Source organism: Brachyhypopomus gauderio, chromosome 9 (assembly GCF_052324685.1).
Source record: "Brachyhypopomus gauderio isolate BG-103 chromosome 9, BGAUD_0.2, whole genome shotgun sequence".
NCBI lineage: Eukaryota > Metazoa > Chordata > Actinopteri > Gymnotiformes > Hypopomidae > Brachyhypopomus > Brachyhypopomus gauderio.
Window position 1 is genome coordinate 20,302,316 of NC_135219.1, and position 21,791 is coordinate 20,324,106.

Here is a 21,791-nt window from a genome sequence, read left to right on the forward strand (position 1 = left end):
CCTGAATATTTCTGAATTTCATTCCATCTGAGCCATGAGTTTGGCTAACTTCCCACTTTTGGTTTATCTCACGGTTTGAATTTATAGACAGCTGCCCCCCCTAGTGGACATTTGCAGAATCTCGCCATATTTTACAGAATGCAAAAGATAAATCTGGTGAAATGAAAATTACATTGAGAAATACATTAATCTGCAAGAAGGTAGCTTTAGATATCAGCACCGACAAAAAATACTCATATCAGGCTTCGTTTAGTATTGTATCAACAATGACAAAGAGCATCTGGTGATAACAGAATAATCTACAAAAACATAAGATTGTCTACTGATAAGTGGATAATCTACAATTTATCATATTTATCAAACTGGTTTGCCTCTAGATTCCTGCTTTTAAAAAGCGTTTATACAAAACGTTAATCAACTGAATTTATATTACTTGTGGAAGGGAAGGCCCAGCTTACTCAATAGACAGATATGGTCAGATTTCCAAAAAAAGCACCAGTGAAGCATGTCTTGAGAATTTGTTCGGAAGTAAAGATAAATTTGCATATAAATTCTACAACTCAGCAACATAGGAAGCTGCTTCTTTTTAACGAGTTCAGAAATTAAATATTCACGAAGAAATATTTATGATATATTTACAATATCTATGACCAAAGAAAAGAGACATCATTTAGCAGGTGTTCACATGAAGGTCCGAACATGCTGTAATACTAGCAGTGAAGATAATGTACATATAAACTAAAACATGCTTAGGTTTGTGTGTACTGACTGATATATTTTGGGATTAATTCTATTTTAGTTTTGATGCGTGTTTGTGCCAGGCTGCTTATATGAATGTTATATACGGTTCGTGCCTGTGATTCTTCGTTTGCTGAGGCGCCCCCTAGTGGACATTACCCATTAATCTCTCAAAAATCACATGTGACAGGGATGCTTCCTTTGCAATTGCTGCACATCTGAGTGGAAACTTATTTTTTTAGTAGTTACAGTTAACATGCATATTTATCATGTCTAAACAAACAATGAAATCAAACTAATACAACTAATGCGCCTTTAATGTTGTGGCTTTGATCACTTTAAAGTTTATCTATCTATCTATCTGTCTGTCTGTCTGTCTGTCTATCTATCTATCTATCTATCATTGACTTTTGCAATAGTATTCAGAACATATGCGAAACTTTTATTCCATTATTCTTTTATTCTATTCTCGCACCACCCCATACGCAATTATATATTAACGTAACATCAAACAAGAACCGCATTTGTCTAAATGTCTCTTTAGACCCAATAATTACTGACAAGGACAATGATCGTCTCGGGGACTATTGTCCATCCGGGTCCTTCATCCGAGCAGACGCGTTAGGTCTGTGTGATGACGTCAGGGGTGCGGGAATGGCGGCGCTGTCTGTTGATGGAAGGAGCCCAAAGAGCCCGAAACTTTATTTCTAGCAAAAATAGCGGATTTAAAACTTGATATATACATATATATATATTTACAGACGTCTCGCTCTGTCGCTGGAAACAAGTAAAGGGCAGAGTATTATCACTTCCTCTGAAAAAAAAATATTTCAGCGTCAGCGATTCAAGAGTCCATTCGCTATGTTTTAACCTGGCTAACGAGCGGAGTCCTTCGGCTTGAAGTGAACGACGGGCGCGGTTAGCCTGCTAGCTGCTACTTCACGAGCGCGGTTAGCCTGCTAGCTGCTACTTCACGAGCGCCGTTAGCCTGCTAGCTGCTACTTCACGAGCGCCGTTAGCCTGCTAGCTGCTACTTCACGAGCGCCGTTAGCCTGCTAGCTGCTACTTCACGAGCGCGGTTAGCCTGCTAGCTGCTACTTCACGAGCGCCGTTAGCCTGCTAGCTGCTACTTCACGAGCGCGGTTAGCCTGCTAGCTGCTACTTCACGAGCGCCGTTAGCCTGCTAGCTGCTACTTCACCAGTGTGTGAGGTAAAAGGTGGAGGTCTGGGCTCCAGTCACACATTTAAACACTCCACCACTGTCCGTCCATTTCACGTTTAATTTTAGAATAACTAAATTAAAAAACCCCAAAAAAAAAACAACTCAAGGAAGGATATTTGGCCTTCCCTAAGCGAGTCGGCGCCGTTGTCTCTCGCCCTTCCCCGGACGGTCTTTAGCCGCCGGGCTACCTGAGCCCGAGACTCCGCCGCCTGGCCTCTCGCTAGCTGCCGCCGGCTAGCTCGGTCGGGGGTCGTGGTGTATGCCGCCATGGAGAGTTTAACGCTAAGCGACGTTGAGCAGAAATATTACTCGGACTTGTTCGCGTACTGCGACGTGGACAACACCAAGAAAGTGGCGTCCAACGGCCGAGTTCTTGACCTTTTCCGGGCGGCCCAGCTGTCCAACGACGTGGTGATCCAGGTGAGTGGACGTTAGTGTGGGTGGCTAGCTGGGGTGTAGCTATCAGCTGCGGGGCTTTACTGTGTGCGGCTACCCCTGCCACCCAAAGGAGCCAAAGTCTTCTGCTTTGCACTGAGTAAAATCAGTTAAATGATACCAGAGTGTCCAGCCTCTTGGTCTGGCGGAGTAAAGTAACGTTAGGCGGCTGAGGACACTTTGGCCATCGCTCATAACTGTTAGCGGTCGCATTCTTGTGCCTGCCGCATAACTGTAGTATTTTTAAAACGACCAACATCTAACAGCTGGTGTGTTGTAGAGGATTAGACCAGCTAATGATCTTTGAGACCATAATGTGCTTAGTAGGCTAGCTAGTACACAAGACCCCAGTGTGGTTGAACAGAATACATTAACAGTGGATTATGTGGCTAAATCCGTTGGGTCAGTACAGTTATTTTCTTTTTCGCCGTTTAGAGATAACATTCGAGATAACACTCGTTATCGGGGGTACTTGAAGCCTTCATTAAGTCATTTAACGTCTGGTGTGTTTCTTTTATGTGGGGAACATATGATGTCAAAAGATTTTACCTGTCTAGACTGAGACCCGAAAGGTCGTTTAGTATATTGTCCATGGCTGTTTTGTTCCCAGTTTAAACTGGTTAGTGTAGAGTTAATGTACACACAATATTTTGTTTCTACAAATAATTCGCTCTCCCTCCTTTTTGCCTTTTACAGCATTGGGGCTAATGTTACCTTGCTTGATGTCTAGATTTCATGTTCCAATATTTATAGTAGCTATCAGGAGGCCCTGAAACATTGCTTCCTGATTTAGTTTGAGACGGTGTGATTTCAAAAAGTAACTTTATTTATGCCTCAGCAAATGAGGCCTTTGTCACACTGACATCTCTACATCAAGGCTGAAGTCTAAACGCAATTGCTTGGCTAAGGGCATAGGACTGTATTTCCCTGGTGAAAACTTTTCAGTGATGTTTGTGCCTTTGGTGTTGGTGAACTGAAATAGTTAGAGGCTAGATTCAGACCATTAATTCATCCATCGCACCTGACAAAGAAAGGATTTTCATCCAGATATCAGTAGTGTTACATATGTGCTTAGTCATTCTTGACACATTGTTAAATGTCAATATTTTGTACTCTTCCCATTTGGTTTTCAGATTACCGAACTGTGTGGAGCCACTCGTCTTGGCCATTTTGGCAGGAGTCAGTTCTACATTGCTTTGAAACTCATTGCTCTAGCCCAGTCTGGCCTGCCCCTTCGAGTAGAGAGCCTAAACAATGGTAAGCATGAACACTTTTTTTTCTGTAATGAAACATGTCTCTTTGAACTTTGGATCTCTCTAGATCAAGTTATAATGTGTTCGTTTAACTAAATCTGCTCAATTTGATGTTGAGTTGGGCTTTCCCCTTTATTTTGTTCTAAATAAAAGTATATAATGTAAAGTATCGAGTATGTGATATAAAATGGCCTCTCAAATCCAAATATAGTTTGGATCCTCCCCACAAGTACTGAAAACCTCAGTTGCAGGTCCTGTCGTCTGCAGAAGGACTTCACCCCATTAACTGCTCTGTGCAGTTATCCTCTGTCACAACGCAAACAAAACTGTGTTTTAGTTGCTAGCCTAAAAAGCTCTGCATTAAGACGCGAGGAAATGGCTGTTTTCCGAGATGACGGTGTAAGTAGCGGGTGCCGATGTAAATAAGCAGGAAATAAGGACATCCCTGTGTGCCTGGAGATACTGTAGAAGAATGGAAACTCGGTCAACAGGAAACAGCAGAAGGGGACCTTAGGTCATTTCCTTTCTTTAAAATGAACCGTAATGTTAAATACTTGAAGGACTTGAGTGTCCTCAGCTTGTGTGTCTTGTGATATTACATTAGACACTGGGGTACGTCTTCACGTCTTGGCTGGTTGTATTTGCGAATGTGTCATTACACGGTTCTATGTATGTTTCTGTGTTATGTTGGGTTTTGCAGTCAAGGACCTGCCCCTCCCTCGCTTTGTGGTGGGCAAGAATGAACAGGAGTCCAGGCACACAGCCATGTACCCGGACACGGAGAACCAGGGGCCGTACACCAGCGTGATTCCCAGGCCCCCCGGCAGAGTCCCCACCAAGAAAGTGTCCACCCACGAGGTGATCCAGCCATGTGTGCCTGCCGCCGAGCCCCAGGTCAGTGTACCACTCCCACCTGCTGATCCACTCCCATCGTGGTGGATGTACTTTGAGTCATCACACCTTTCTTTTAATTCCAACACCTGAAAGTTTCTATATTCTTATTATCGATGATGGAGTTGCTTTTTAGATTTTATTATAAAACAGTTTATTTTGGACGGGCAAACTTAACTCTTCAAAAGTAACCGACAGAAAGTGTCGGTGTTATTTCTATTTGCCTCAAGTGCCAGTTTCAAATGTCTGCTCTCTGAACCAAGTGTGTCAGACCATTCCCAGCAATCAACTGGTTCGGGCATATGTCCTATCAAAAAAGGCTTTGGTACTTTGGTGTGATGATGGACGTTCCGTCTCTCTGACCCCAGCCGGACACCACGTCTCCTGTAGTGTCACCTCACCAGTCCCCGCCCACCTCGCCCCTCGCCTGGAGGAAGCACAAGCGTCAGGCCAGCGGGGGGGCCGTGGAGAGACAGCCCCCCGTGGCCGGAGCCGCCTGGCCGCCCTTCCGAGAAGCACAGTCAGGTACCCACCAGCACGCGTGCACGTGGAGGGCTTCCTCTGCCGCGAACCGGAAAGGACGACGCCAAGTAACCGATTCGCAATTAACAAGCATTAATAAAAAATTAAGGTCATTTCTAATACATCGTCATCATGTCAGCGTGCGTAACGTTAACCACGTATAAGGTCAAATCGTGCTTAATAGACTTTAATGATGATTAAAAAGATGTTCATGGAGTGGATGGAGGAAGTTCTCCGTCCTCTCCTGAACTCGTATTGCTGCATCTCCGGCTTGGCCCTCTCCACCACTGTCCTGTTTTAATACAGCAGTTGAAGAGGAGGACGCCCCTGATCCGGATTCGTTCTGAAAGTTATTTTTAAGTCTTTCTGAGCCCGTTGCTTAAGTTGGGAGGGCTCGTACGTTCAGGAGTTGTAAAAGAGTTCGGTTTTTTAAAAGGACAACTTTACGACGTCATTTAGAGCGGCCGTCGAACACTGCCTCAAGGTAACCGGTGTTTCTGCGTTCTCCTCCCTCTTCCTATCCGCCCAGCAGCGGGTGATGGGATGTGGCCTCCTCATTCTCCTCCTCCCGTCCAGGAGAGCTGGGTCAGTTTCACAGACACTCCTCCCTCCAGCACTCTTCCGGCACCACAGCCCTCCTCCACTCAGGTAGGGCGGTGCACGCCTGCCTCCACCTGTTGCCTTTCTCACCAGCCTCTCCCTTTTAAAGCAGCTTTTGTTATAGGCGACTGCTCTCACGAATGGGTCAGCGCATAGTCGGTTCAATATTTGTGTAGTCCAGTGTAGTCTCCCCCCCCCCCCCCCCCCCCCCCTTTCCTTTTGCAGATACCTGTAGCAAACAAAGTAGGTATCTGTGGGAGCTAAGCAAATGTTTACATGTAAAACTGTTGTGCCTTCCCATAGGTAAATATCTTTAATGCCTGCTTTCGCTGCCTCTTCCTCTTAAACAAGTTCTAAACGCTACATTATTGTGTACATCTTGTTTTTGTTGTCCTGTTTGCATGCTAACGTCTGCGATGGTGCCGTGCCTGGCCGCAGGAGAACACAACCGTACGGACTATGGCGTCTGTGGCCAATACAAACGAGATCCAAAGACAGGCCGGCGCCTACGAGGACCCCTGGAAAATCACAGACGAGCAGAGACAGTATTACGTTAACCAGTTCAAAACTATTCAGCCTGACCTGACGGGTTTCATCCCTGGCAAGTTAACCTGGCGCCTGACTCCTTGTGGAGTTGCACTATATATAGCACTATATATATATAATTGCAGCAGTTTTAAAACACAAAGCTGCAATATGTGAATTCATATAGTAAAGAATGTTGGTAACTAGGCATAATCTTGACCTATTGTCATTTCAGATGTATTTGTGTTTCAAGTACAGTGTATATATAAGAGATTTTGAATCTCAATGGGACTTCCTGGTTAAATAAAGTTAAATAAAAAAATATCAGAATATATTTGCGCTGTAGGGTGATTTTATCTATATTGTGCTGCTCTAACACAGTTTATTGTGACTACATTTAAGTTTACTGTGATCTGAATTTCTGTATTATCCAGTTAACTGGTGGAACACTGTTGTATTTCAGGCTCTGCTGCAAAGGAGTTTTTCACTAAGTCGAAGCTGCCTATTCTAGAATTGTCTCACATTTGGTAAGTAGCTTTACTGCCTTGCCCTTCATTGTTTGTGCTTGGCTTGGCGAAATCTTGAGCCTGTCCAGAAAATAAATATCTCAAACAAAAAAAACCAACACAAATCTTGTGAACTGTCGCTCACATTTAAATTGTTTTGGTAATATGTGCAGTGATGGTGTCTGTGGTGATCACACTGAGTTGTCTGAATGACTTTCCTGAGTCATGCTTTTAAGAGGAAGTCATCTTCCTGTGAAAACCACAGAGTACAGAGCAGTGGGGTTTTCTTCTTCAGAAACATAAAATTGATGCCGTCAGCGTAAACCGTTCCTTCTTTGCCCTGCAGGGAGCTCTCAGATTTTGATAAAGATGGCGCTCTGACACTGGACGAGTTCTGCGCCGCGTTTCATCTCGTGGTCGCTCGGAAGAACGGTTACGACCTTCCGGAGAAGCTTCCCGAGAGCCTGATGCCGAAGCTGATCGATCTGGATGACTCGGCAGGTAAGAGCGCGAGAACGGTGCCCCCGCCCTCGTGACGAAGGGGGAGGGGCCTCAGGCCCGCGGCGCCACGATTCGTCCCTGTGCTCGCGTGACGGTGTCAACACCCGCCTGTGTTTCAGGGGTCCCGGAGTCTGCTCCCGAGGTGGGCTTCTCCGGCTCGCCCGTGGAGGTGACCCCCAACAAGTCTCCCTCCATGCCTTCGCTCAACCAGAACTGGCCCGAGCTCAACCAGAACAACGAGGTTTGCCCCGCTATGCTTCACCTCAGCCAGCAGCTGGACTCGTTAGTGAACACACAGCTGTCACTCTTATTTTTTCCCGCCATTTGCAAATAAAAGTCGAAGTGAGATCATCTATATATTCATAGAGAAATATACAAAGCATAAGGAAGTGTGTTTCTGAGGTAAACTTAAAAAGGCTTTTCAGTTGAATTCAGCTTTTCCCTTTCGGCCTTTATGAATGTTAAGAGTTCATTTTTGGTGACTAGATACACTGTGGAGTGTTTGCTGGAGCTGCTCGTACTCCCACTCATTTGTGGGAAGTCTGTAGGCAGCGTATCCTGTCTGGTCCAGTCGTGACTGGAGGGTCCTTATCATTTGTGTTTGTTTCCACGGGAAACTTCACTGTGCAGCCGTCCTTCACTCCGAGACTAAGGAGCCGTTTTGCAGGAGTTCAGCTGTTATGCATGTGTTCAGATATTAAAATAAGTAGGCGTTTCATTAGTGTTATTAGCATATTTGTGTCATCTCCCTTTCATGTGTATTGTTGAGTGGCAAACTGGAAGTCTTAGGTCCACTACCTACCTTGGGTAATCTAGCTGTATACTGTATACGGTACACTATAGATGTATACTGTACACTATAGATATATACTGTAGGCTCTGTGGTGTTGTGTTCTGGACAATCCAGTGGGGGCCCCATGCTGACATGTCTCTGCTCTGTCTCTCCAGCAGTGGGAGACTTTTAGCGAACGTTCCTCAAGCTCACAAACTCTGACCCAATTTGATTCTAACATTGCACCAGCTGACCCTGTAAGTCAATCACTTAGTGCTCTTTCATGATTAATGATTTTTCATTAACCCCCCCTGTGTCCTTGGGATTCTGTCTGGAAAATGCATGTTTTCATTGCAATTTCATCCGCATAACTGGCCACGGAACAATTTATTTCATTTGTTTTGCTTGCTCAGCTTATGAAATATTCTGTCACGCTCACTCTTCATATAACATGGTCTAGGTGATGAGTCATGCCAACGTTTCATAGCATTTTTTAAAACGAAGGAGAAATGTACGGCCCACCGTTGTTGCCAGTCCCGTTAATCTGTGTGTCTTTAAGACAGTTTGTGTTTTTGTTTGTTTGGTTTTTGCAGCATTTTTTGCCTTTGTGAGTTGTACTCCAAGCAGTGAACTGTGCACCTGCTGTGATGAGTGACAGGTGAATGTGTTTCACAGGACACAGCGATCGTGCATCCTGTGCCCATCCGAATGACTCCGAGCAAGATTCACATGCAGGAGATGGAGCTGAAGAGGACGGCGAGCGGTAGGTCCATGTTCACGCTCAGGCTGTCCTTCAGAAACCAGACCAGAGACCAGAGTGTCCATCACTGGAGAGGGGAAAAGGTTCTGAGGGCTAGTGGCCAACTGCTAGTGACTTGGCCATTTGTAATCGTCACACAGTCCTTCTTGCCATTGTGGGCAGTTTTGAATGAATAAATGAATTTGAATGAGGATGTGGTCTTCCTGGTCGTTGTTTGTAACTTCCCTAGTTCACATGTGTCGGTCATAATAGGACGATCTCAGATTGGTCGGGTTTTGTTTGCATCTCCTAAATCTTAATTCCGTCTCGACTTCAATTGCATTGTTCAAATCTCATGCGTAAAAGGAACAAATCGATTCATTTAAAGGTGTTTTAACGGATTGGAAATTGCTCTGCGTTTCACTTTTTCTTTTCACAGACCACACACATCCAACCAGTCCGTTAATGGCTAAACCACCTGAACTTTCAGAGGAGAAGAAGCTCGCAGCAATCAAATTCCCAGGCAGCACCGCAGGTGAGTTTAATACGGCAGCAGTGAGTTACTGGAGTCTCCCAGCAGGGACGAGTTGCTCAGGTGTCCAGTAGAGTTCTTAGTCTAAGATTTCTGTATCTTTGTCTTACAGGTGACGGCTATAGCAGCTCTGACTCCTTCACATCGGATCAGGAGCCTGTTCCAATTGCCGTAACTAGACAGAGGTAGTGATGCATGTTTTATCTCAAGAGCCGTTAATAAATAACTTGAGTATTAGTTTAACGGTAGATTCACTTTACCTTCAAGATTTGCAAACGTGTGTAACAGTAAATTTTAGGGAGTGCGATTTATTCGTAAATGCCTTGATTTACAAAGAAAATGGCCGAGTTGGGTTTGTAGGCCGTTTTGAGGCGTGGTGCCGTTCTGAGCACGGGCGTATCCGCTGCAGGTCTCACTCCGGGACGTCCCCCGAGGGTCTGAAGGCCGTGGCCCCGCCACCACCCCCTCCCCGCCCCCACGCCTCTCACTCGCGCTCCTCCTCCCTGGACATGAACAGGAACTTTAGCGCCGTCGCTGCAGGTGCCCGCCACACTCCCGGCCCGTCTACCTCCATGTCTTCTGAAAGGGTGTCCGTGTGCCGGGCCGCTAAGCTGGTTGTCGTGTGCTGTGTTTTGGCAGGAGCGCAGCAGCAGGCCGGAGCCGTGGCCTTCCCGCCCCCCGCCGTGCCTCCTCGGCCCCTCCCCACACAGGTACTCCTCCCCGGGCCGCCGTATGAACTCGTGGTGGTGCGTGCGAGCGTCTCTGTGCCTGACGTTTGCGTGTGTCTCCGTGCCCAGTCGTCGGTGCCACACGGGCATCGTCCCGTAGACGCAGAAGGCCTTCCCGCACATTCGGGCACGTCGCCCCAGCAGATGCCGGAACAGCCCAACTTCGCCGACTTCAGCCAGTTCCAGGCCTTCGCCGTGGAGCAGCCCGCAGACGATGGAGAGAAACCGCAGGACGCCGGGCAGGTGGGCTCAGCACCCCACTGCAGGCTGGCCCGCCCTCTGCTCCCGGAGAAAACCACGCCCACGCCTTCCTAGTCCCCACACACAGTTTTTAGGGAAGGCTTTAAAAAGACAAACTAAAACTAAGGGCTGGTTTCTTGGGATCAAGCCTACCTTGGAGTTAATTACACTGTCAGTGGTGAATCGCTTTTGGAATTTTTATTTATGTAGGTTTGGGGTTAATCCAGGTTCAGGAAACCGGCTTTAAACGTTTATGCCTTGGGAGTTGTAAAACTTTCATCCAAAGTCCAGTATATCACATGAATTATTACTTGGTTTTAGGAATCAACAGGTTGCTGACACAGACACCCTGTGGTTCTGGTTTGGTCCTGACTAGTAACAGATTTCCTGAGAACCACACGTCTGTGTCGTATATCAAATTGTCATTTTAAAGTATAATTAAACTCCACCTTTTGGCTGGCAACGTAAAGCCTGAGGTCTGTGTGTGCTTGTGGTCGTCGGCCAGCGGTCGGGATAGCGCCGCCCTGCTGTTCGTGGTGTCTGAAGCGGCCTGCTTGTGCTCTGCGCAGGTGGAGAAAGGTGCGGACGCTGTCGCTGCTGTCCGAGCGGTGAAGAATGACACCCAGGCGGAGGAGCGTACTCCAGTCACTGTGAACTCTGTACGGCATGCTCTCTCCCCCGACCCCCCACACCCGCTACACCACCCACACCCGCTACACCCACTACGCCCTCAGTGCAGGGCTGCTACTAACTGACATTGCCATTTTCTTTTTTCTCTGTAAGATGAAGCTTAAAAACAAAAAGGTTATGTTTCACCAAGGAGACGAGTAATTCTAGACGCTCTTGTACAAGTTCGAACCCACATGTGCACACACGCTCAGCCAAGCCAGCGCGTTGGTTAAGCAGCACCGACGCTTTATGGTGCCCAGGTGACCTCTGTGGTTTTTCCACGCAGGCCAAAGGCTCCACCCCTCTGGCCCCGCCTCCCAAACCCGTCCGGCGGAGGCTGAAGTCCGAGGACGAACTCCGCCCCGACGCGGAGGACCACCCGCAGAAACCCGGCGTGGTGCCCGCCGTCCTGGCAGCACAGCCCTCCATTCCAAGGTGCTCGTGTGCCCGAGCGGCGTTCGCTCACCGTTCCACGCCTCTGGGTTTCGCGACGGTGGCGACGGCCTGTGCGCTGACATGTTCTCGGTTTCGTTCGAAACAGGTCTGTTGGGAAGGATAAAAAGGCCATCCAAGCCTCCATTAGAAGGAACAAAGAGACAAACACCGTCCTGGCCAGACTCAACAGTGAATTACAGCAGCAGTTAAAGGTGTGTTACGACGGGTTCTCAAACCAGTTCTCCACACCCTGATCTCCCCACACGCCCCACACCAGCTACATAAGCCTCAGCTTCCCTCTGGAACATGGAGACTCTGCACTTCCTGAACTTTATTCTCTCTCTTTCTCTCTCTCTCTCTCTCTCTCTCTCTCTCTCTCTCTCTCTCTCTCTCTCTCTCTCTCTTTCAGGACTTGCTAGAAGAGAGAATATCCTTGGAGGTTCAGTTGGAACAGCTGAGACCGTTTTCACATCTGTAACTTGTAAAGATAGAGCTGTGATAGCAACGGTCCGGCAGATCCAGTGGGAGGACACGCATTTCAAACCCCTCCCCTCCTCCTCCCGCTCCTCCTCCCACTCTCCCCGTACCGCGTGAGGGTGGAGACTGCTTCCTCCTCCTCCTCCTCCTCCTCTTCTTCCTCCACGCTGCTCTCACGGGCTGGGGGTGTGCTGAGAGACCGGGCTGGGGGTGCGGTACATTTTGGCACTTTGAAGAAACGTTGAGCGTGCGCCGTTATAAACGTCAGTCCTCTTGTCTTGTGCAGCGCGGAGTCGGCTGCTGCCCTCTGCTGATTGTGACCAGTAGGGGGGGCTGTTTAAGAACCCCTGCTCACAACGAGGGCTCTGGGGGGGGGGGGCACAGTGTCGTCGGGGCCGTAACAGGCGCGCTTGAGTGTGCTCTGATAATCGTGTTAGCCAGCGGGCCCGGTGAGCAGGGGGGGGACTGACTTTGGGAAGATCTTGCTCTGTTTCAGAAGTACGTTCATGAATGACTGCTAGGCACGTCTTTCAGAATACTCGTACCCTCCCTAACCTGCTAGTGGAGGACATATCTATGCGTTTGTTTGTTTGTGTGTTTGTGTGTGTGTGTGCACGCGTGCGTGTGTGCATACACGTTTATGCGTGTGTGAGCAACGGTTACAAATATAAGGCATAATGCAACAAAGACTGCTCTTTTTTTCTTCTTTTAACATCTGTGGTATAACAATGTTTTGTTTTTTGTTTTATTTTTGTTTGTTTTCCTTGTACAGTCATTGACCCAGTGTAACAGGTTTTTCATTAGTGGGCCCCCAGCCCTCTGCGTGAGGATGCTGCCTGTATACCTCACCAGGTACACAGGCCCAAACGCTTCAGTGTCCTGATTCCCTGTGACGTGCGCTCTAAACGTGAGACGTGAGGTGGAACGACTGTGCTACTGGCACCTTCACACCCTCTCGTCCGTCTGTCCTCCTACACCGTAACACTTTTTGCTTGTTGCTCGTGTTCTTATTTGATATAAAACAGCTATTGCAATTGAACCACTTGATTTGTGTCTGTTATATCAACTAGGCTGGTCGGTCAGTTGGTCGGTTAGGTCAGTCGGTTACGTTGCTGTTTTCTCAAAAGTTCCATTTCGACCCACCTATCCTTGAAGCCTTATTCTAGTCATTCAGGTTTTCATATTGATGCTCTCCCCAACTGTGTGGAATCAAGGTGAGCCTTCTTTTCCTGCTGTTCAGGTCGATGTACTGTATAAGGGGTTTGTTGTATATTGTATGATACACATCTTTTGATCTCGTATGTAAATTTGCATTAATTGCTGACTAACAGCAAATATTCTATTTAATTGCTTATATTATGGCTGTGGGATCATAGATGTTTAACTGCATGGTTGTATCTCTGCAGAATGAACTAGCAGCTGTGTGATTTTTACACAAAATAAAAATGGCACAATATTTTAATAACTTTTGTTGTCCATTCCCATTGGGAGATTTTTGTTGATGGTGGAGATCCAGAGGTTCTGTAGGTAAACTAGGAAGACATTAAAGCCTTCGACGAAAATCTGTATAAGGTGAGTTCTGTGAAGTGCTTGTGTGAGTTACCTTTGTTTGCAGCTGAATGCAAGATTGCTGTTTGAGGTGTACAACATCATGTCTTGACAAGTCTCGTCAGGAGTCATTGTCTTGGTCCTGTGTACTGTGGTAAGAGTTTGCTCGCTTTGCACTCTACAGGCGAAGAATGACGCAGTAGATCCCACAACATGTCTGATTCCCTTGATTTGCCAGAGGGAAGTGATTGGCTACGGTAGCATGCTGCTTCCCAAAATCCAATAGTTTTGTTTAATTTTAAGCAATAGTGTGTTTGGAAAACAAGGTTGAGCTGCTTATCCAGGCAAACCCTCATGTCACAATGAATATGGGAAATAAAAGGATGAAGAGGAACTTTCTTACATGTTTTATTAACATTGTTATAAGTGTACAGCTGGTTATTTCTAGAAGCACTTTATTTTCATACAATCTCCTGAGGATCTTTTGGGCTGCAAAATGAGGATCGTACAGCAGGAATCATGCTAGAGGATATCCAGCTGTGTGTGTAAAACAGCTCTCAGTATTTTGTTACGTGATTAATGCTTAGTACGTTTTTTTCAGTGACTTGTGAAGCTTCTTGTCAGTTCAATGACAGAATGTCCAGTCTGGACTGTTGATGTTCAGTTTGTAACTCTAAAAGAAGGGAAAAGGAAGAATGTTTAACAATTCACATGACCCCAGAAAGGATTAACGCAGTGTCTTGTGCATCTCTACAGACATTTCTATAACACCCACACAGTGTGCTGTTTGTAGCGGTCCAGAGACTCCTTCGCCACCATCTCTGAGAACTTGGGGTCATTCCATGGGATGTCCCCAGGCAAAGTGAAGCTCATTTCTGGCTCATCAAACAGCTGCACCGACACATTGGTGTCACCTTGCTTCTCAGGGTCGTCCGAGGTTCTAGATATGACCTTTAATTAAAACCAGAAAGGTGCTTTAGATTGCTTCATTAGCCTGACCTTTTTTACTTTTCTCAAACACATCTGTCCATTTATAAGTAATCAACACATTCCCAAAGTCAGCATCTTTCAGTGGCATTTAAGGGAATTTCTCAGTTGTCAAAATGTTTTCATTGTTTTGCAGTTATGCAGTGATGGTTTGTGTTTTTTGTGACATCTGCCAGGTGAAGGATTGAAAAATTAGTGAAAATTATGTGAAAATGTTCACACTTTTGCTAGTGAAGCCTTCTGGTGTGATATGGAAATGACAGACTTTTTTGTTTTATTTAGTGTGTTTTAACTTTGAAGAAAAGATAAGTGACCATTTAGTTTTTAAGCTGGCATTGTGGGTTTTAAATAAGTTCACATTTAAATAAGTCTTACCGCTTTTATTTTAAAGATACCATCCTCACTCTTGGTGTGATTGGCCAGGGAGGACACCCAGCCAAACTGCTTGTTGAATGAGTCTAGCAGCTCAGACGTTTTGAACATCTCCTCCTCAAAGTTCTTCAGGAGCTTCTGGTACTCTTGGGTATATCTTTCAGCCAGTGCTAGAGCCTTTTCCAGTTCTTGCTTGAGGGGACCTTCCAGTGGTTTCTTTCCGGAACAATCTACAGAAAAGAACCAGTATGAACCAAACTGTAGCTTGACTGTCAATAATTGATGCATTTTTTTTTTAAGTATTACTAAGTATGTGAATTGGGAGACTATTGTCTTACCAGTACTAGAACAACTCAACAGTGTTTGTCATTTTTGTGTCATCACTTTGAACCGGTTCTTACCAATATGTTGGATTTCTTTGCATTTCTCACATTCCTCTCGAAGTTTTATGCAGCCAGCCGAGTTGCGGCGTATCTCTCTGCAGGTCATCTTATCATCCCCAAATGGTTTAGTGATGACAACATCTTCGTTCTCACTGCCCTCTGTCAAACGAGGGCAAACGGGGAAAAAGCCGTGCTCTCATATCAAATACAATTACACGTGGGCTATTGTACGCCACACTCTAAAGCACGTTGGACCACACAGCACATCACAATCTTGCCGACATGTCACATGCGTTGGTCAATTAGAAACGTTTTTGTAGAATTACCTTTATCGGGGAATTCCACGTCACCGCCCATGTAGGGTCCCAGCGATCCAAATATGTTGCGAGCCATCTCCATCATGGGATGGAACATGCTCTGGAAGCCATGGAACTCCGGGTCGTGGAAGGGGGATCTGTAGAAGCGCGTGGGCCGGCTGAAGACGCTGGGTGTGTGGTAGGGGTGGAGGGAGCGCATGTGGTCAAACACCCTCATGCTGTCCAGGAAGATGTTATCTACTCCGTCTGCCACTTCGCCGTAGCGCTTCTCCAGGTCTTGGAACTGCTGGCTCTGCTGTTGGTCCTCCTTCTCCAGAGTCTCAATGTTCTGACCATTGATCCAGATGGAAAATGGGGATGCCTGGTTCAAATATTCTTCTAGCTGGAGGAGAAACATGGAAAGATAAAATGTATAGTTGCTTTTCATTTGACACTTAACTGCATTGCCTTTGTGAGGGACAATGTACACTGCTCAAAAAAATAAAGGGAACACTCAAATAACACATCCTAGATCTGAATGAATGAAATATTCTCATTGAATACTTTGTTCTGTACAAAGTTAAAATCACACAAAAATCATCAATAGAAGTCAAATTTATTAACCAATGGAGGCCTGGATTTGGAGCCACACACAAAAGTAAAGTGGAAAAACACACTACAGGCTGATCCAACTTTGATTTAATGTCTTTAAAACGAGTCAAAATGAGGCTCAGTGTTGTGTGTGGCCTCCACGTGCCTGTATGACCTCCCTACAACGCCTGGGCACATTTAGTCATGTCTTGAAAGAAAGGAATTGTATGTCTAAATAAGGCAAATAATTATGGGAACTATACCTTTAATTTATATAAATCAAATACCAATGTCATGGAGGAAGGTAAAACTTGCATATTGTCTGCGTCACGGTGGGTGTCTCATCATCTCACCTGTCTGCCCACCAGACCTGAGCCACTGGTGCAGGTGCGTGAGTAATATTTGACGCAGGTGTTCTTCAGACAGGGCTTACACTCCTCCCACAGAGCCTGCATGGTGTCGTTACACACACTCTGCTCTTCGTTTAGCTTCTCCTCCATGTCCTGTGCAGCTTTAAGAGCCTCCTACCATACACACAAGTGGGAGATCTAGTGTACCATCTTAATTAACGTCTGCCCCATGCATAACAACATGGAATAAACTATTTTGTAGAGTGAAAATTGGCCGTTGTGTGACCTCTAACCTCTTTCTGCTTCTTAGTTTTCTCCAAGGAAGAGATAAACGTCTTGTGGTCTTCCTCAGACTTTTCCATCATCGTCTTCATCTCCTTCACTCCATTAATAGCAGTCTCAATCTCCTGATCTACATACTTTTCGCCAAACTGGGAGATCTCTGCAGGGGAACGAGAACAGCTACATCTCCGGCCCAATCATACTGGACTGCACTGAGCTACTTTATTAGGTGAATGTAATGCATTCTGGCTTTGTATTGCTGCTTCATTGCCTTTCAGACACTTCTCTTTTTAGCGCTGCTTTTCTGTCTTTTTTTCTTTAGTTCCAGATGTTTCTTGTTATTTTCACGCTACGTTGTCTGGGGTCATTATTTACAGAGAACGCGGAAGCACTACAAATCCTAAACGGAGTGTTTTTTCTTCTCCATTTTTGTTGCTTTACGATGAGGGCTACTAATACAGGAGCAGGAAAATGTTCTGCAGGCTACCAAAGAAAAGGATTAGAAAATGCCTGGTCAGGTTTCAGATTACATGCCTTGTTCTAACTGACAGACTGTTGCAGACAGTGACAATGTTGAAAATGTGTTAGGAAAGTTCATTAGCTGGATTTGCTTTGCCTTTCGAGGAGTATCAAGAGTGCAGTGATGTAGGTACTGACGGGGACTAAAAGAGTCAGGAGAACACACAAGTACAACTGACAGAAATGAGTGGTGGGTCTTTGCTGTAGACAAAAACACACACCATGCTACATACAGCACTGCTAACTTCACCTATTCATCTACTGCAAATGCTAAACCTGACATTTCTGATCACACATGGCAGCACAAAATGAGATCGCTTCATTTGCATAACAGATCTCCGCCAACGCAAGCCCTCAGTGTGGCTCAAGAACAATGAAAAGAACATGGGAAGAACGGTAAATGCTAGTTGGTCAGAGTGCTCCAGCACTGTGGACATAGCAGATACCCTTAGCCTTGGACACAACACCATTGGTGTGAAAAACCATGAAATCATAGCTTGATGTGAACCAAAGATCACTATTAGCTCAAACTCATAGCTCAATGTGAGCCAGTCTCCAAGCTTATTGAAATGCTTCCAACAATACTGTCTGACAATACAACAGTGAAGCAGATCATTGTACATGTTGACAAGAATTAGGAGAATAAGGTAATCTTCGTTATTTAAAAGTGACTTTATTTATCTCTAACACAACTAGCAAGTTCAATGTGCTATCATTTGTGGTCCTCTGCCCATATGGAAGACAAAAGTAACCTCAAGGCTGCTTGGATAAAACACTTGGCTACATAACAGCTGTAAGTGAAACATCTTCATTTTCTCAGTGTGCAACATATCCACCCCCCATTGGTGGAGATACATTGGCACAAGCACCCAAGGTCTCCCTTATATCAGTGGACGTTATTGCTCCAGTCACAACATCGTACCCCACTGTGGGAGCCCGGACAGAGCTGCTCACCTTGGGCGAGAGCCACGATGATGACGGAGCTTATCTGCTACAGGAGGACACCACAACCCCATGAAGACTCTACACTGTTCTCCATCTCCACTCCACCTGACCCTCGCAGCAACAGTGGAGGAGCTGGAATGAGGCTATTGCTTTCTCCATCAGCCCATCTCCTCCTCCTCCTCCACCCTCATCTACTGCCTCATCACCACTTCCAATCTCCAGAACCTTCTCCTAAGAGGCATCAAACTCCTCCACCACCTGCAGCATCCCAAAGATTTGATTTAATGTTTAATCAGTTTCATTTAAATATCTTTTAATTACTAGATTGAATTGCTGCTGTGTATGAAAAGTGCTATATAAATAAACTTGGCTTGCCTTGTGTGTGAGGTGCACTGTACTTACGATGCAGATCATCCTTGGAGGGATCCACTAGACACTCAGCGGAGATGTAGAGGAGAGAGAGGCCCAGGATCGACCAGCACGCCCTCATCTTCTCTTACTCTCTAAGGTCAGCTGTTAGATGCAGGAAACTCTAAAGCCAGTCAGCAGAGTTCATGATTTCTTTCACGTCTTGCAGTGGATCATGGCAAAAGTGACTAAACAGTGACTTTTACTTTATAAAGAGTGACCTTTATTTTATAAACATGTGAGCTAACATACTGGGCAGCTATTATCATTATGTAACAACATGTGATTCTTTTTACTTGGCCATTTGTGCAAGGCATCATTCCACAGACACACTAACCCTCTAATGAAAAAACTAGGACCTGTGTGTTCATACGGCTGTTATTAAGGCACCAACAGCGATGTTTGTCTCAGTTTTGCTTTTTTGTCATGCTGATAAGACTGCTGAAGTCGGCCCTAATAGTGGAAAAATTACTTTCACTTACAGTTATGGGCTACTCTGTGTACCTGCTATATCTGTTTAGTTTTATACTTTATAAAATTCTTTCCACCAGCCTTTCCATTCTCTATAGCAGCAGCAAATAATAAAATATATCATCTTCTGTGCATGCTTTCTGCCTCCTTAGTAATGAGCAATCACGCCGATACATTACTCCAAATCCAGTAATTTACATGTCAGACAAATGAGCGAACGTGTCTGCGTGTTTGCTTTAATTGCTATTAAGGTCAAGGTTTTAATAAAGGTTAAACACAGCTGCTTTCCCCAGTCCTTCCACCGATGGTGCTGTGTTTTCTCGCTCACTGTATTTAGGGAATATTATAGCACATCCAACATAATTAATTCATCTGCAGGCCAAGAAAACGGTCTGTTTTGGTTTCAGCAAACGCAGACAACGCTGTCGTTATTGTGGAGAATCTGCACAATCACTTAACCTCTACTGACGCCATGTGGACATGTCATTGCCCTTGTGTCCTTTGGGTTAATCAATTATTTAAAGCGTTTAGTTTATTATTGTTCCGCAGATATCCAGCTATAACACCTCTGGGGTTTGGGCGTTATTAAGTCCTGCTGCAGTAAGAGCTCGCTATGACGCTGCTGGTCCATTTGGGGCATCATATTACCTTCTGCACCGAAAAATCAATACCGGAATATTTGAGAATACCCAAATGTCATTTATGCTGGGTCATGCTGTGCAGAATGGGGAAAACAGCGTTTACATGCATTATGGTCCTTCATATTTGTCCCCTATATTTGAACACGTCATTTACTGTAAGTAGACTACAGAATGACACTGACGTGCACCGATACGGAGCTTTTTAAATATGTAAACGAACGGTTTTATGTTTCAGCTATATACACAACATATGTTACAATGTGAAAATAAATAAAGCATGCACACGCATCCTTCGCACATGCATCATTGTAAATGCATCCTCCGGGCGGAGCGCACAAATTTCATCCTTTTTCTCCTGCCTGTGAAAACAACACGCACTTACCCAGACGGGGAACGCGTCCCTTCCCCACAGGCGATGCACAGCTGGATCTGACCCTCTCCGCTACGTACGGTAGTCTATTTATACTGATGATGGCGTGATTCACATGACCACAACGCTGTTGTTTTGGACTTTTCCAGAAGTTGTTATTACAGGCAGATATTCTGCACGTATGTCCAGTAGGGGGCAGTGTTGTACTGTCCCAGGACATCGAAGACCTGCGTGTGGAGCTTATCTGAACTCGGGGTTTACAGGAAAAAAACAGTCACGCATTTACAGGCAGGAACAAAATAATTTCTTAATACAGCCTAAAAAACGTGACCCAAATACACAAGCCTATAGAGCATATACACAAATATAATCTGGGTTAGTAATGCTGAATGACTAATCCAGTCATAAAATAATGTTAAAGCACACAGCAAATAGTGGGTATTTAGGTTACTGTAAATAATTGCTAAAATGGTAATATAAGTGGTATTCTGCAGGTTATAAAAAGCAAAAAACTCTAAACAAGACGCTATATTTTGTCAGTGCACTGGTAATTCTACAGCTGTGCATCCAGATGTGTCCCAAACTCCTGAAGAACTGGGAGGTTCTGACAATACAGGGACCGTCTCTTCACCTGACACGCACCGAAATGGGGCCTTGAACTTTTTTGCCAAGCATAAACCTGTGATACAGAGGCAGCCACAGGGGTGATAGTGTAAACAGGGCTTTTCTGTTAAGGCAAATAATGACAAAAGATGACATGTTGTAGACCTCACTGCTGCCTGCAGACCTAGACAATATAACTGCTGTTTTTGCAGGTAGACGAGTAGTATTTTGCTAGTTCATGTAATCACACGTCACGTCTATCTCCTTAGCAGAGGTGCTTGTACTGGTCCAGGGGAACCAAAAGGTCAGAGCACAGCTGCAAAATGAGTCAGATGTGATTACAAACTGTTGTTGAGGACTGTGACTCAAACCTGTGTAAGCAGACATGTATTAGCAACCGTAGCCCATTCTTTCCTCTGGTCTCATGGAAGTGTAATGAACAGACTGGAGCTGCTTACATTCGTGCCTGTTCCCCTTATGTGCATGCCAATATTGCATGTGTTATTCATATTTTGTTAATGTTATTTTGATTAAATTATTGTTTTTGTTTCAGACCAGATGACTTTTTTTTGGTTAGAGCTGTATGTACTATTGTGATCTATGTGTCTATATAGATACATTTGATGTGTGCATATGGCAGGTGCAGAATTCCTTTGAAGAAGTCCTCTTGAATCCTAGCAGCAGTCTCTGTGATCTCTGCACCCTCATGTCATTTGTTACGCTTATGTGTGAAAGGACCTGAGCAATGTCTAAACACCCAGTTTAGTTCAGATGAGAACTAATTAAATATAGTAATAACAGTGAAAACGTATGAAAGCCTGCAACATTTGGTTAAACACCCCGCAATGACAAGCGAAACATGATTTTCAGTAAACTTGGCCTTTGTGCTGAGAATATTACGTTTTGGGACTTAAAAAGCGCTGGTTCCAAGTTATATTAATAAGTCAACATGGAATTGGGTACAGGCCTTCGAGGCATTTGGAACTCTTTTAGGCCAATCAAAAACCCCACGTGTGTTCGTGTGTTGGATGTAAATCACAGACTTTGTTCAAACATCAAGTGAGTTATATGAGAGGGCTTTATTTGGAAACCTCAGTAAAAACAGGTTCAGGGCATGTTAAACCAGTCAGAAGAAACGTGTGTAAAATGCCCTGCAGGCAGCTGCTTTAGATATTTACTCCTGTCGTCCTCTGGGTGGCAGTGACTGTTGCATTGAGCAGAAGGAAATAGGGCTGCAGAT

At 45.2% G+C, this 21,791-nt stretch overlaps 2 protein-coding genes across 7 annotated transcripts; one reads left to right on the forward strand and one right to left on the reverse strand.

The window, feature by feature from the left end:
- Positions 1-1,286: 1,286 nt before the first annotated feature.
- On the forward strand, positions 1,287-13,731 carry reps1 (RALBP1 associated Eps domain containing 1). Of its 5 annotated transcripts, XR_013133329.1 has the most exons (21): positions 1,290-2,380; positions 3,529-3,652; positions 4,349-4,542; positions 4,908-5,064; positions 5,591-5,709; positions 6,100-6,262; positions 6,650-6,713; positions 7,039-7,193; positions 7,313-7,434; positions 8,142-8,222; positions 8,641-8,728; positions 9,144-9,239; positions 9,349-9,421; positions 9,646-9,776; positions 9,876-9,946; positions 10,034-10,207; positions 10,774-10,863; positions 11,160-11,308; positions 11,415-11,520; positions 11,718-13,357; positions 13,518-13,731. XR_013133329.1 is itself a non-coding variant. In XM_077017819.1 (20 exons), exons 1-20 carry the CDS (start codon positions 2,228-2,230, stop codon positions 11,784-11,786), a joined length of 2,376 nt encoding a protein of 791 aa, XP_076873934.1. In that variant the 5' UTR covers positions 1,287-2,227; the 3' UTR covers positions 11,787-13,731. The 5 variants fall into 5 exon arrangements, 4 of the variants coding, with proteins under 4 accessions (XP_076873934.1, XP_076873935.1, XP_076873932.1 ...); XM_077017819.1 differs by having other exon boundaries at positions 1,287-2,380; positions 8,145-8,222; positions 11,718-13,731; XM_077017817.1 differs by having other exon boundaries at positions 11,718-13,731.
- clu (clusterin) lies at positions 13,726-20,115 on the reverse strand. Of its 2 annotated transcripts, XM_077017822.1 has the most exons (9): positions 19,961-20,091; positions 18,461-18,588; positions 16,606-16,754; positions 16,316-16,486; positions 15,402-15,774; positions 15,094-15,234; positions 14,696-14,922; positions 14,109-14,284; positions 13,726-14,006 (listed from the first exon to the last, which is right to left on the reverse strand). In XM_077017822.1, exons 2-9 carry the CDS (start codon positions 18,546-18,548, stop codon positions 13,994-13,996), a joined length of 1,338 nt encoding a protein of 445 aa, XP_076873937.1. In that variant the 5' UTR covers positions 18,549-18,588; positions 19,961-20,091; the 3' UTR covers positions 13,726-13,993. The 2 variants fall into 2 exon arrangements, with proteins under 2 accessions (XP_076873937.1, XP_076873936.1); XM_077017821.1 differs by lacking the exon at positions 13,726-14,006 and having other exon boundaries at positions 14,096-14,284; positions 18,461-18,590; positions 19,961-20,115.
- Positions 20,116-21,791: the final 1,676 nt, after the last annotated feature.

Bases quoted from the DNA above. Each gene is read 5' to 3' on its own strand.
- reps1 (XM_077017817.1), top strand. From the start codon at position 2,228: ATGGAGAGTTTAACGCTAAGCGACGTTGAGCAGAAATATTACTCGGAC. The intron at 2,381-3,528 runs GTGAGTGGACGT...TTTGGTTTTCAG, and splicing joins CCAACGACGTGGTGATCCAG to ATTACCGAACTGTGTGGAGC. The intron at 6,263-6,649 runs GCAAGTTAACCT...GTTGTATTTCAG, and splicing joins CCTGACGGGTTTCATCCCTG to GCTCTGCTGCAAAGGAGTTT.
- clu (XM_077017822.1), bottom strand. From the start codon at position 18,548: ATGAGGGCGTGCTGGTCGATCCTGGGCCTCTCTCTCCTCTACATCTCC. The intron at 15,775-16,315 runs GTGAGATGATGA...TTTCTCCTCCAG, and splicing joins CAGGTCTGGTGGGCAGACAG to CTAGAAGAATATTTGAACCA. The intron at 14,923-15,093 runs GTAAGAACCGGT...TCTTTTCTGTAG, and splicing joins CAAAGAAATCCAACATATTG to ATTGTTCCGGAAAGAAACCA.